This window comes from Peromyscus californicus, unplaced genomic scaffold, assembly GCF_007827085.1.
Source record: "Peromyscus californicus insignis strain IS unplaced genomic scaffold, ASM782708v3 Scaffold_3__1_contigs__length_106647218, whole genome shotgun sequence".
NCBI lineage: Eukaryota > Metazoa > Chordata > Mammalia > Rodentia > Cricetidae > Peromyscus > Peromyscus californicus.
In genome coordinates, this window is record NW_026294551.1 from 64,130,126 (window position 1) to 64,142,928 (window position 12,803).

General features: G+C 54.2%; 1 protein-coding gene across 1 annotated transcript in view; it reads left to right on the forward strand.

The window, feature by feature from the left end:
- Positions 1-12,803, forward strand: part of Obscn (obscurin, cytoskeletal calmodulin and titin-interacting RhoGEF) — a 141,532-nt gene that overhangs the window by 78,408 nt on the left and 50,321 nt on the right. Inside the window, exons 48-58 of the mRNA XM_052757447.1 lie at positions 411-674; positions 1,145-1,408; positions 1,748-2,011; positions 2,378-2,641; positions 2,967-3,230; positions 4,158-4,424; positions 5,029-5,295; positions 5,535-5,807; positions 6,337-6,612; positions 7,331-7,527; positions 7,712-7,787. Coding sequence (XP_052613407.1) covers positions 411-674; positions 1,145-1,408; positions 1,748-2,011; positions 2,378-2,641; positions 2,967-3,230; positions 4,158-4,424; positions 5,029-5,295; positions 5,535-5,807; positions 6,337-6,612; positions 7,331-7,527; positions 7,712-7,787 — 2,676 coding nt within the window. The remainder of the gene's footprint in view (positions 1-410; positions 675-1,144; positions 1,409-1,747; positions 2,012-2,377; positions 2,642-2,966; positions 3,231-4,157; positions 4,425-5,028; positions 5,296-5,534; positions 5,808-6,336; positions 6,613-7,330; positions 7,528-7,711; positions 7,788-12,803) is intronic.

Here is a 12,803-nt window from a genome sequence, read left to right on the forward strand (position 1 = left end):
AGGGGTGAATCCAAGCATGGACAGTGCTGGATGGAGGCCCTGTGTGAATGGGCATCCAGTCTATGAGGCTGGAAGGCGTCACAGTTGGGAGATGCCTGTCATGGAGGTCAGTCAAGAAATGTGTTTGCATGCACGATTGATTGATCTCAAATGCCTGGCATGCCTCCTGGTGATGGGAGATCACAGGAAGAACAAGGTGCCCTTGAGAAGATGAGGCTGGAATGGTACCCACCTTTCAATCAACCTGCATCTCAGTAGGCACAGCACGGGAACCTCAGCCCACACACTTTGATCTGCCTCTTCCCACGCTCTCCAGTCCTTCTGCTTCTGTTTCCTTCCCGGATACTCAGATAATGACCTTCGAAACCTTCATAGAATTTGACGGCTTCTATCCACCTGATCCTTCCTAGCCCTGCCCACACGGTTCATTGAAGAGCTGAAGTCCCAGGAGGCCATGGAAGGCTGCACGGCCACTCTGCAATGTCAGCTCAGCAAAGAGGCCTCCGTGGCGTGGAAGAAGGGAAGGGAGACCCTCAGAGATGGGGACAGATACAAGCTGCAGCAAAAGGGAACCACGTGTGAGCTGCAGATCCGTGACCTGACCATGGCAGATGCTGCAGAGTACTCATGCGTGTGTGGGGAGGAGAAGACCACAGCCATGCTGACCGTCATGGGTAAAGACCACAGCTGGCTAATCTATGTGGTGGTGCCCAAGTATGAACGCCATCTGTCCGTCACTGCGGGGGATCCGGTCCTGCTTCCTGGGTTGTGTTACCCAGAAGACAAGAGCCTCTGCAGCCGCGTCCCCACTGCCTTGTGCTGTGTGGGGTTTATGTTGTTGGATCCTGTGTCCTTTGTCCTCACTGTCATGCCCCGAACCCCAAAGTTCTCTAGGAAATCTGAGGTTCTCCTGACGGTCTTTAACTCTGCATGCCAGGTCCCTATGAAGTATAAGGTCCGAGGAAGCTGCAGATCGGGCAAGGTGGAGCTGTGCACAGTCTAGCTTGAGGAATACCACACCAGATTCTCAACATATTCGCATGCACCCTTTGGTCGAGTCCTGTGTCTTCTCTGTGTGATCCGTGCCCCGTCTTCCACTTGCTCTGATGGAATGACTGGGCCTGTGTCTTTCTGACCTCCCTAGCGCTGCCCACCAAGTTTACAGAGGGTTTGAAGAATGAAGAGGCCACGGAAGGGACCATGGTGACTCTGAGGTGCCAGCTGAGCAAAGAAGCCCCAGTGGAGTGGAGGAAGGGAACAGAGATCCTCAGAGATGGGGACAGATACAGCCTGAGGCAGGATGGGGCTGTGTGTGAGCTGCAGATCCGTGGCCTGGCTGTGGAAGATGCTGGAGAGTACTGGTGCCTGTGTGGGCAGGAGAGGACCTCAACCACACTGAGTGTCAAGGGTAAAGATCATGTGTGGCCACCTGAACCCGAGGCTTGGTGTCTCTGTGTTATTTCATGGACGCTTCTGTCTCCACATGTGGTTTCCTGTAGTGAGCCTGTGACCATCTATTTTGCACCTTCACTCATCCTGGCGTCTCCACCTGCCCAGATGTTCTTATGTTCACATCCATGCCACCGCCCTCTCCGCTCCCCACCAGTTTGCATTCCTCATCACCTGCGCCTTCCATCCCATGTTTATATTGTGTTCCTTTGCTAGTGTGTCGTTCTTTGTGAGTTGTGTGTCCTGTGTGTGGTGTTCTCCGATTTCATGTTCTCAGTGAGCGCTTGGTCCTTCCCAGCCCTGCCCACCAGATTCATAGAAGGCTTGAGAAGCCAAGAGGCCACGGAAGGCACCATGGTCACACTGAGGTGCCAGCTGAGCAAGGCTGCCCCTGTGGAGTGGAGGAAGGGGTCTGAGAGTCTGAGAGATGGGGACAGATACAGCCTGAGGCAGGATGGGGCCACGTGTGAGCTGCAGATCAATGTCCTGGCTGTGGAAGATGCTGGAGAGTACTCATGCCTATGTGGGCAGGAGAAGACCTCAGCCACACTGAGTGTCAAGGGTAAAGAACATATGTGGCCACCTGAACCCGAGGCTTGGTGTCTCCATGTTGTCTCAATGCTATGTCTGTTCTTCCTATGTGCCACAGCTCCTGTAGTGACCCTGTGGCCGTCTGTCCTGTAACTGGGGTCATCTGGGTATCTCTACCTTCCCTTTCCCAGGTCCAGGAAATATTCTCATGTTCACATCCATCCCGCCATCCTCTCTACACCTCCCTGGGTTCTTGCCTCCTCCCAATCTGTTCCCTGTCTCACTGTTGCTGCCAAATCCTTTGCCAGACAGAATGCGTGTCTCCTTGCGTATTCCATGTTCTGTGCAGCGTGTCCTTCCGAGTCCCATGTTCTCAGTGAGCGCTTGGTCCTTTCAGCCCTGCCCACCAGATTCATAGAAGACTTGAGAAGCCAAGAGGCCACGGAAGGCACCATGGTCATACTGAGGTGCCAGCTGAGCAAGGCTGCCCCTGTGGAGTGGAGGAAGGGGTCTGAGAGCCTGAGAGATGGGGACAGATACAGCCTGAGGCAGGATGGGGCTGTGTGTGAGCTGCAGATCCGTGGCCTGGCTGTGGAAGATACTGGAGAGTACTCATGTGTGTGTGAGCAGGAGAAGACCTCATCCATGCTGAGTGTCAAGGGTAAAGACTGTGTGTGGCCACCTGAACCTCAGCCTTGGTGTCTCCATGTTGTCTTATTGCTATGTCTGATTGAGCATGTGGCACAGCTCCTGTGGCCACCCGGTGGCCGTCTGTCCTGTACCTGGAGTCATCCTGCTTGCTGAAGAGATGCTTTTGTGTTCCCGTCCATCTCACTGCCCTTCGTATCCCTCATGGATTTTCCCCCTACTCACCATCTACACCTGCCACCTGTTTTCTGTGGTGTTTTTAGTTCTTCATGGGTGGTGCGTTCTGTGTACAAGCTTCTCCGGTTTCACGGTCTCAGTGACTTCTTGATCCTTCCTAGCCCTGCCCGCCAGATTTATAGAAGGCTTGAGAAGCCAAGAGGCCGTGGAAGGTACAACAGCCACAATGCGGTGTGAGCTGAGCAAGAAGGCCCCTGTGGAGTGGAGGAAGGGGTCTGAGATCCTGAGAGATGGGGACAGATACAGCCTGAGGCAGGATGGGGCTGTGTGTGAGCTGCAGATCCGTGGCCTGGCTGTGGGAGATACTGGAGAGTACTCATGCGTGTGTGGGCAGGAGAGGACTTCGGCCACCCTGAGCATCACGGGTAAACACCTCCTGTGGCCACATGATAATTTTGGACTTAAGTTCTTGCTCTCTATCTACCCTGTCCCACTCTACCTCTCCCTGGGATTGCCTCTCATTTCTCCTGTAATGCTGTATTTGTCCTGTCTGATCTCAGCCACAACACTCTCCAGGGTCTTGGTGTCTGTAACTTACCCCTTATGCCCTCACACTGCCGGTCATCATGTTGGGACAGAACATGTTCTATGTTCCCACTGTGTCCCCAGATATCCTACCCTTCGCCAACCACATTCCAGCTTCTGTGTGTGCTTAGCTAAATATTCTCTTTGACTGGGGTTCAATGGATGTTCAGAGAGGACATGTGGGTCCCCCAGTGGGTCCTGTACCCTGCAGATGGGGACATGTTCCTAGTGTGGCTCTGAGAAGCCCAATGGCTGCTGTATCTTGAAGTCTCCAGAACATGGAGGACACAATCCTGCCTGATCTTGAGAGGTCTTGCTATTTCCTGGTGTCTGTGGGACACACTGTGTATCAGAGGGACCATTCCAGCAGCCTTGGAAGAGCTAGGCTATGCTCCAAGGTCTGGTCTGAAGCTGTGATCTTGAAGCACAAAGCCCTTTCCTGAGTTCTAGTCTGTAGGGGCATGACTAGACTTGATTCTGTTCTGGGTGGTCTGACATGAGTGCCTCTCTGGGCCCTTCGGATGTAGTCCTGCAGGGGACTGGACTAAGTGGGAGGCAAGCACCCAGAGTCAGGTCTTGAGCTATTTCCAATCTCCCCATCAGCTCCCTTACCCTGAAGCCCCCCCTAGACCTGTGTTCTCATCCTGCATCAACCCCGGGCCTTCCCTGGGACTGTAGAGAAGCTTGTCCTCACCCTGTGTGGCTGCCTTAGGGCACTCAAGGGTGCGTCTTTAATTGGGTCTGTTAGCCTCCCCATCCTCTCACAGCCCCACAGGTGGTGTTCGAGAAGCCACTGCAGAACCTGAAAGTGGAGGAAGGTTCCACGGCCAGGCTGCAGTGTGAACTGTCAGTCCCCAATGCCGCTGTGGTTTGGAGCAAGGGTGGCTTGGAGCTGCAGGCTGATGCGCGCCGAGAGCCCCGGCAGCAGGGGTGTGCGGCAGAGCTGCTGCTCAGGGATGTGCGCCGTGAGGATGCGGGCGAGTACAGCTGCACCTGCGGCTCCCAGAGCACGAGCGCCACCCTTGTGGTTACAGGTGGGTGTCCGAGGCTGGCCAACAACTCCAGTGTTTGGGGGCCGGCTGTTGGGGGTACAGTTTTCATGCTGACCCTCACAGCCGCAGCCCTGTTTCACGGGTCGCAGCCAGGAGAACTCATTCAAATGGGTGGCCCCGAGGTCTGCCTCACTCACCAGTAGCTGGGCGCCTGAGGTTCTCCTGAGCATCTCCTTCATTCTGCCCTTGTCAGAGACCCGTCGTCACATGCCCGCCCTCTGTGGTAGCTTCTCCACTGTCCCTGCCAGGTGACGCAAGTCTCCGTGTGTCCCCTGTCACTTTCCAAAACCTGCCCCAGAGTTCTTCCTTCACCTGTCATGGTTTCACTGCAGGGGCTCTGTGACCTTAACTGTTCCTGTCTCTGTGGCCCCTCAGGGTTATTTCTTCAAGTGCTCTCCCCTCCCTGGTAGCTTCACGGGCAGGTGCGGTAGCCTCTGCCACTGCTGTATGCGGGTCCCCGGTTCCTCCCTGTGGCAGTGTCCTGTGGATCCTGACCACGGATCTACTGTGGGGGGGGGCGTTCCCTGACCGTAACACCCTTCACAACTCAGGGACCCGCTCTCATGCTGTCCCTGCAACCTTGCAGCTGCTCCCGTGCAGTTCCTCAGGGAGCTGCAGGCCCAGGAGGTGGATGAGGGGACCACGGCGCACCTGCACTGTGAGCTGAGCCAGGCGGCTGCCAGCGTGGAGTGGCGCAAGGGCTCCCTGCAGCTGTTCCCTTGTGCCAAGTACCAGATGGTGCAGGAGGGCGCGACGGCTGCGCTGCTGGTCCGAGAGGTGGAGCAGGAGGATGCCGGTGAATACATCTGTGACACAGGCCACACGCAGAGCGTCGCCAGGCTCTCAGTTCGAGGTGAGCTGCCTGTAGCCTGTATGTGCCCAGCCCCCTCCTACTCTTTTAAGAGCAGGAGACCTTGTTCAGTCAGAGTCGGGGAGATGGGACCTGTGGCTCTAAGTATATATATATATATATACATATATATATATGTGTGTGTGTGTGTGTGTGTGTGTGTGTATGTATATATATATATATATATATATATATATATATATATATATATATATATATATATATATATTTGATGCCCTCAGCCCCCAAACCCAAGTTCAAGACCGGCCTGCAGAGCACAGAGCAGGAAGCAGGTGGCGTGGCCCGGCTGTGTTGTCAGCTGAGTGAGGCTGAGCCAGGGGCTCCAGTGCAGTGGCTCAAGGAGGGTGTCGAGCTGCGCGTCGGCCCCAAGTATGAGATGCGGCGCCAAGGGGCTACGTGCGAGCTGCTGATCCACGGTCTCGAGACCAAGGACACCGGAGAATATGCCTGTGTGGTGGGTGGCCAGAAGACCTTGGCCTCTCTCAGAGTCAAAGGTGAGTAGCTAGACCCCAGGAGGAGAGTTTGAGCCCTTCCTGCCACACCTGCCCCCTAGGGCTCTCCTGGGTACAACTTACATTGGGCCAGGACCTCCACATTTTTCCCCCTCTCATTCCCAAATTACTTGTAGTTCTGATTCTGCAACTGAAGGGCCACAGCCGCCAGGACAGACCTTAGCCCCCAAAGGCAGCCCTGCCTCCTCTTCCCCAGCCAGCAGGTAGTATAGCGTTGCTGGCCTTTGAAGCATTCTCTGTGCCCTTACTTATTCCTACGGAAGGTTTTGCTTCATGGTGACCTGGCCAGGACAGGGCTGGCATCAGTATCAGGGCCAGACACAGCACTCACCGTTGTATGACCACTTTCTCTCTTGGCCTGCTGGGAAAGCAAGTGCCCCCTCCCCCCAGCTCAGCTTCCATGCCTGTGAGCCCAGCAGGTGACAGAAAAGCACCTGAGTGTCAAGGAAGGCTTTCAGGGAATTTGGCTCGGGCTAGTCAAGAGCCTCTCTCCTCTGTCCCCTTCCTCCAGAGCCTGAGGTGACCATTGTGCGGGGACTGGTTGACATGGAGGTGCAGGCTGACGAGGATGTGGAGTTTACTTGTGAGGTGTCGCGAGCAGGAGCCACAGATGTGCAGTGGCGTCTCCAGGGTCTGCCACTGCAGAGCAATGAAGTCACAGAGGTGGCCGTTCTTGGAGATGGCCGTACCCACATGCTCCAGCTGAAGGGTGTGACACTGGAGGATGCTGGCACCGTCTCCTTCCATGTGGGCAACCATTCATCTTCTGCTCAGCTCACGGTCCGAGGTATCTAGCTCCTGGGGGCCTGGCCTTCCCTCACCCGGGATGAGAATGTTCAGGCTCAGGCCATTTTGGGGAACACAGATAGGCACTCTTTGGGGGGTGAGGTTCTGGTAGTGAGGAGAACCTGTGTGCTGGTAGTTCTACAGCTGCATCTGGCTGGTAGGCTGGTAGAGTGGGCTTCCCAGAAGCTCATATTGTCTTGGTGCTTAGGACCTACCCACTATCCCTCAGGACATTCTGAAGACTGTACTACTCCAAGCCCAAGGTCGCCTCTAGATTCTCTGTGGGTCAGAGCCCAGGGTGTGCTATCTGTGTAGATCTAGAGAAGGGGATTGGTGGCATGCTCCCATTGGTTTATATCTGTGTAGATCTAGAGAAGGGGATTGGTGGCATGCTCCCATGGGTTTATATCTGTGTAGATCTAGAGAAAGGGATTGGTAGTATGCTCCCATGGGTTTATATCTGTGTAGATCTAGAGAAAGGGATTGGTAGCATGCTCCCATGGGTTTATATCTGTGTAGATTTAGAGAAGGGGTTTGGTAGCATGCTCCAATGGGTTTATATCTATGTAGATCTAGAGAAGGGGATTGGTAGCATGCTCCCATGGGTTTATTCTCAGGGATTGGAGTGAGGTATCATGGGACTTGTGGGATATGAGAGCTCTACCATTCAAGGGAGCATTCCAGATGCAAAGGCTGATGCCCATGCTTCCTGTGTCTAGTCCCTGAGGTGACTATTCTGGAGCCCCTGCAAGATGTGAAGCTCAGCGAAGGCCAGGATGCCCATTTCCAGTGCCGGCTGTCCAGGGCCTCTGGCCAGGAGGCCCGCTGGGCTTTGGGAGGGGTTCCCTTGCAGTCCAATGAGATGAACGACATCGCTGTGGAGCAGGGCACGCTCTACCTGCTCACTCTGCATAAGGTGGGGTTCTGGGACCTGCCTCTGCCCGCACACAGATGCTTCTGAGTCCGTTAGAGAAGATCCTCCTCCAGGGCATTGGGCAGGGGAGGTGACAAACCCCTATCATGGGGGATGGGGAAGATGGATTGGCCCCTTTTGGTCAGGATGGGGTGCAAGGGCAAGCATCTTCCTCCTGCCTCCTCAGGTGACCCTGGAGGATACTGGAACCGTCACTCTCCAAGTGGGCTCATGCTCCTCAGAAGCCCAGCTGAAGGTCACAGGTGGGCATCCCTATCCTACACCCCACCTGTGCCAGTGGATTCTTTGTTTCCCAGCACTGCAGTTGTTCGGGGGATCAGGAGCCCAAGACTTCTAGCTGTGATTTTTGCGCTGGGGCTGTCAATTTTCCAGCCTGTGGTATCTCAGGCTAGAATGGATGCTGCCTCCTGGAAGAGCTAGAGCGTCTGACTAGCATGGGCTTGGGTCTTGAGTGGAGATGGGACCAGCTCTGTGGTTTAGGTCCCTTTGCACATACATATATATGTCCATGTTGATGTACATTTACTTACTCAAAAGGCTCAGAGATGTATGTACAATCACATACCTATGACACATATATGGATTTGGCCATGGTAAATGTGGCCCCAGCATGCAGGCAGGACTTTAGGAACTTTCAATTTAGAGTGTACCTTGTCCCCAGAATAAGTCCATCCTATGGAGCTTGGCTTTGAGCAACCTTTCCATGCTGCCTAGTCCTGGTTCTCAATGTGATTCCATTGGCCCCTCCATCATCTACCCACTTGCTGATTTATCCTCTAACCATCTGCCATGCATCCATCCATCCATTTATAGCCACCATTTGTCACCCACCCAAGCCCATTCTTCATCAATCTTCCATTCATCTATCATTCATCTTCCACATCACACTACCCATTTATCTAGTTACTCATGATTTGTCTGTCTATCTATCTATCTATCTATCTATCTATCTATCTATCTATCTATCTATCTATCAATCATCCATCTATCCATTCACCAATATACCACTTGTACATTCATTATCTACTTATCATCCAACCATTCATCCATCCACTTACCCACCATCCATCCATTCATCCACCCATCTATTCAAGCACCTGTTTGCTATCCAGCCATCTGTTCACCATTGGATGAGACCTCTGAACTCCTACCCTTCACGTCCAGGATTTCAGGATGGGTTACATATAGCTTTGCCATTATGGAGCCCTCAGTCTGTTGAGGAGAGCTAGATGTGGAGAATAGAGCACGTTCTAGAACTTTAGAGATGGTCAGGCATGGTCAGTTCTGTGGCCTGTGGGGCTGAGAAAGGCTGCCAAGTGCCAATGCACAACTTAAAAGTCGACTGATGAAGAATTTCCCCATTGTCTTGAGTAGGGGCAGGGCAGAAAGCGTCTGTGTTTACTAGGGGACAACATGGAGCTGCAGGCTGTGCCTCAGTCCTGCTCTACGGCAAGATCTTCCCGTTCTGAGAGAGCTGGTTCCTGTACAGCTTTGTTGTGGACAGGCTTGGGAGCTGGTGCTGGAGGGGGAGTGTCAGTGGGGAACGGTGTGGAAAGACTTCTAAAGTAGCACTTGGGGGTGATCCTCGGGGCTGCCCCGTCTTGCTGGGCACTGACGTCTCTACAAATAGTTCCTGACTCTTCTCAGCCCCATCCTGTGGTATAGAAGCAAATGCAACAGAAGCACCTGGACTTTGTCAGTTGCCCCCAAGAAGGCATCTGCTGGATGCTCAGAGAGAAACACAGGCTAGGGCTTAGCATCCTCCTTACCTGGCCCCAGGTAGCGAGTGTGGAAGAGACCACTGGTCTTTTCCTGTGTGTCCTGGGGTATTGGAAAGTCAGCTATGAAAACATTAATGCCCCAGAGTTCTTGGGCTATCCATCACCTGTGGTTCCCCTGAGCATCCACTCAAAAGATAGATGGGATGCAGGGGAACTAGGTGGAGCTCATCTGTATCCATGAGGCTCCTGAGCTTAGAACTTATTGTGAGGAGGAGCAGCAGTGTACCCAGCAGTTAAGGCCATGGAGTCCTAAGGGTGGCAGAATCTCAGTGGACATCTAGACAGACTGCCCCTGTCTGCTGCTATACCCTGAGGAATGGAAAGCCACTTCTGGGATTGAGCCCCACACTCTTGGGGCAACAGGTTCTGGGGTGCCTCCTTCCTGCCCATAACAGGTTAGAGGAGGCATCCATTATCAAGAGCCCCAAATGTGGAGTTTATCCATTGTTCCTTTTGAAAAAGATGCCGCATAGGTGTCATTGGCCTCCTATGGATGAAGCTAGAAGTGCTCTGAAGGGGTGTGGGATGCTCAGTGGTTCACATGCTTTTCGTGGGCTCAGTGTGGATGGCCTCTGTGCTTTTCTCTTTGATTAGGGTATGCTGTCTGGGGTGGATTTCTGGACCTCTGGTCCAAGCTATTCTGGTCTGGATAGTACCTGATCCCGGAAGATTCCGAGTGGCCCATGCCAGTCAATTTCAAGATTGTTCTAGTAAATTCACTGGGGCCCCAGTGGTAGGGAACAGCTGTTCCCCTCTATATTCTGTACAATAAAGGATACCTGACTAGAAGAGTGGGCTCCCCACACACCTAGCAGTCCTCCAGCAGACACCAACTGGATGCGATATAACTGGATTCAATTCTGACATTACCCAAAACTAGCATAGACTCATTGGTTATAGACTCAGTCCCACGAGACGCAGCATCCCCCAACAAAGTCAGTTGCCTAACCTTGCTAACTAAGTGGGTGTGAATGGGGCTCGCACTGCCCACCTGGGTTTGACCAGTCTGCTAGGACAGCTGAGTCATGAGACAGTTGCTGTCACTGGTTTGTCACACAGGACATCACCCAGCAACACTCAAAGACTTAGTGTGGGGGGCAGTTGACAGGTACCCCTCCCATTCTCCATGTATCACTCTCCATCCCCTTGGCATCCAAGACCTTGAAATCCATCAGATTTGTTTACATTTATCTCCAGCCTTACTGCTCTCCCCGAGGCTGGTGGGTTGGGCTGGACATTTGAACCTTCTTGTCATTTTGTCTTCCCTGATGACCAGCCCCTTCCTGAAGCGGGCACCTCATTAGCATAGCCTCTGATGTGATCAAAAGGTGTGTGCTCGGCCTAAGAGCCCTGGAGAGACACTCAGGAAGTTCTGTGCTAGGAACTGGGACAAAGACCCATTTGGCTGTCGGATCACATTCCCACGCCAGTGCCCCTGAGTGCGGCCCCCTCCCCACAGACCCTAGGGAGCCCCAGCCCAGACTTCCTTTTCGCCCTCTTGCACAGAGGCAGCACTGTGCCTGGTACGTGGCTTGCAGAATGTGGATGTCTTCGCGGGGGAGGTGGCCACGTTCTCCTGTGAGGTGTCTCGTGCAGGTGGGCCGGAGGCCCGCTGGTGGTTGGATGGCACCCTGCTTCAGAACAGCCCTGAGAGTGCCATCACTGTGCGAGAGGGGACTGTTCACTCCCTCGTGCTCTCGGGCCTGGGGGTGGCCGACTCGGGCACCATCACCTTCCGCACAGGGCCCCTGGTCTCCACAGCCAAGTTATTGGTCAAAGGTATTGGCCAGTGGGGACCTCCCCATGCTGGTGCTTCTGCCCTTGCTGTTCCTGCATGCTTCCTGCAGGGTCCTGGGGAACTGAGGAGTGTCAGGTACTGACCCCAAGGGCCATGGGCAATTCTCTATGCCTATCATGTACCCAGGGCAGAGGAGGCCTTCCACTCACTTCCTGAGTGGGAGGTTAAGTCTCCTTGAACTCTTTAGTTGGAGACTGGCCTCCTGCACATTGGCTGTGTGGGACCTGCACACACTGACTCTTGTTAATGATCCTACTGCACAGACATCCCAGCCAAAGGCTAGCTTTCTGAAGGGGGACTTCCTGGGCTCCCGATGGAGAAGCCACAGCTTCCAGCTCTAGTTTGCTCCTGTGCACGCCTGCTTCTCTTCCTGTGGGCACCCTTCTGGGGAAGAGTTGGCTGGACAGGGAGGGCAGCAGATTGCCAGCGACTCCGAACAGCTCCTTCCTAATCTTTCATCCAGTGTCTTTGCCTAAGTCCTCCTGTAATCCCTCATAGAACCAGATCCAGGATGAATGGTTATTGGTTGCATAGGATTTCAGCAGGTGGGGATGGGATGGGACCCCAAGGGTGTCAGCAAGCATCCTTACCCTCTTGGAGAGGGGCAAGATGGGCTGTAGCTGCAGACTTGCAAGATCTGGGGTCCAGGTGTGTTTAAGATAGGACCTGTGTGTTCACTTTGGGTTAGAGGGACCCATCCTGGACAGACATCTTGACATTGTCAGCTGCCATGGGTGGAATGAGGCATGCCTGGTGTGTAGGGCTCTTGGGCAGCTGTGATGGGTCCCCTTCCTGGCCACATGCCAGGCACCTGTTGCTAAGCCGTTGCCCACCAAAGCTTCATGCTTACAGCCGCTGAAGCCACTAACATGGACAGCAGAAGGCGGGTGGGCCATGGTGGCACTGTCCCGGGGCTGATGCATGTCTGGCATGTTGGCCGACAGATCCCACGGTGGAGGTGGTGAGTGCCATGCAGGACCTGGTGGTGGAGGAGGGTGGCTCGGCTGAGCTTCTCTGCCAGTACTCGAGGCCCGTGCAGGCCATGTGGAAGATGAACGAGCGGGAGGTGTGCGCAGATGGGAACCGTGTCATCCTAGAGCAGGACTGGACCGTAGCCAGGCTGACCCTCAGGCCGGCCCTGCCCTGTGACAGCGGCATCTACTCTTGTGAGGCCGCAGGCACTCGAGTTGTGGCACTGCTCCAAGTGCAAGGTGAGGCCACCTGGCAGGCAGGCCTGACATGATCATGGTAGAGAGGCAGGCCATGGCCGCCAGCCTTGCAACGCAGGTGACCTATGCAGTGAGAACACCTATGTGGGTGGCGACCCAGAGCTATACCTGGGTTAAGACACAGTCTTGTGAGCTTGTGGCTTTTTATGAGAAACAGCGGCTAAAGTAACTGGAAAGAGGGGAGAAGGGGAGGGGTACGGACTTGGGGGGGTCTCCAGTCGATACAGATCGGAAGACAGCATCCCAGGCATCAGGACATGTCTAGCAGTGCTGGTTGGGGGACTTGGGAAAAGGGTGTGGGCCGCATCTTGAGGCTGCAGGCACCATTGTGGGAAAGGACACAGCTCTGCATCTCCAGTGGGCTGGAGTCTGGGCTTGTGAGGTTCTGGTCTATGAATAACTATGAAGTTTCTCATCCGTGAGACACAGGATGCCCCTCAGCCTCAAAGA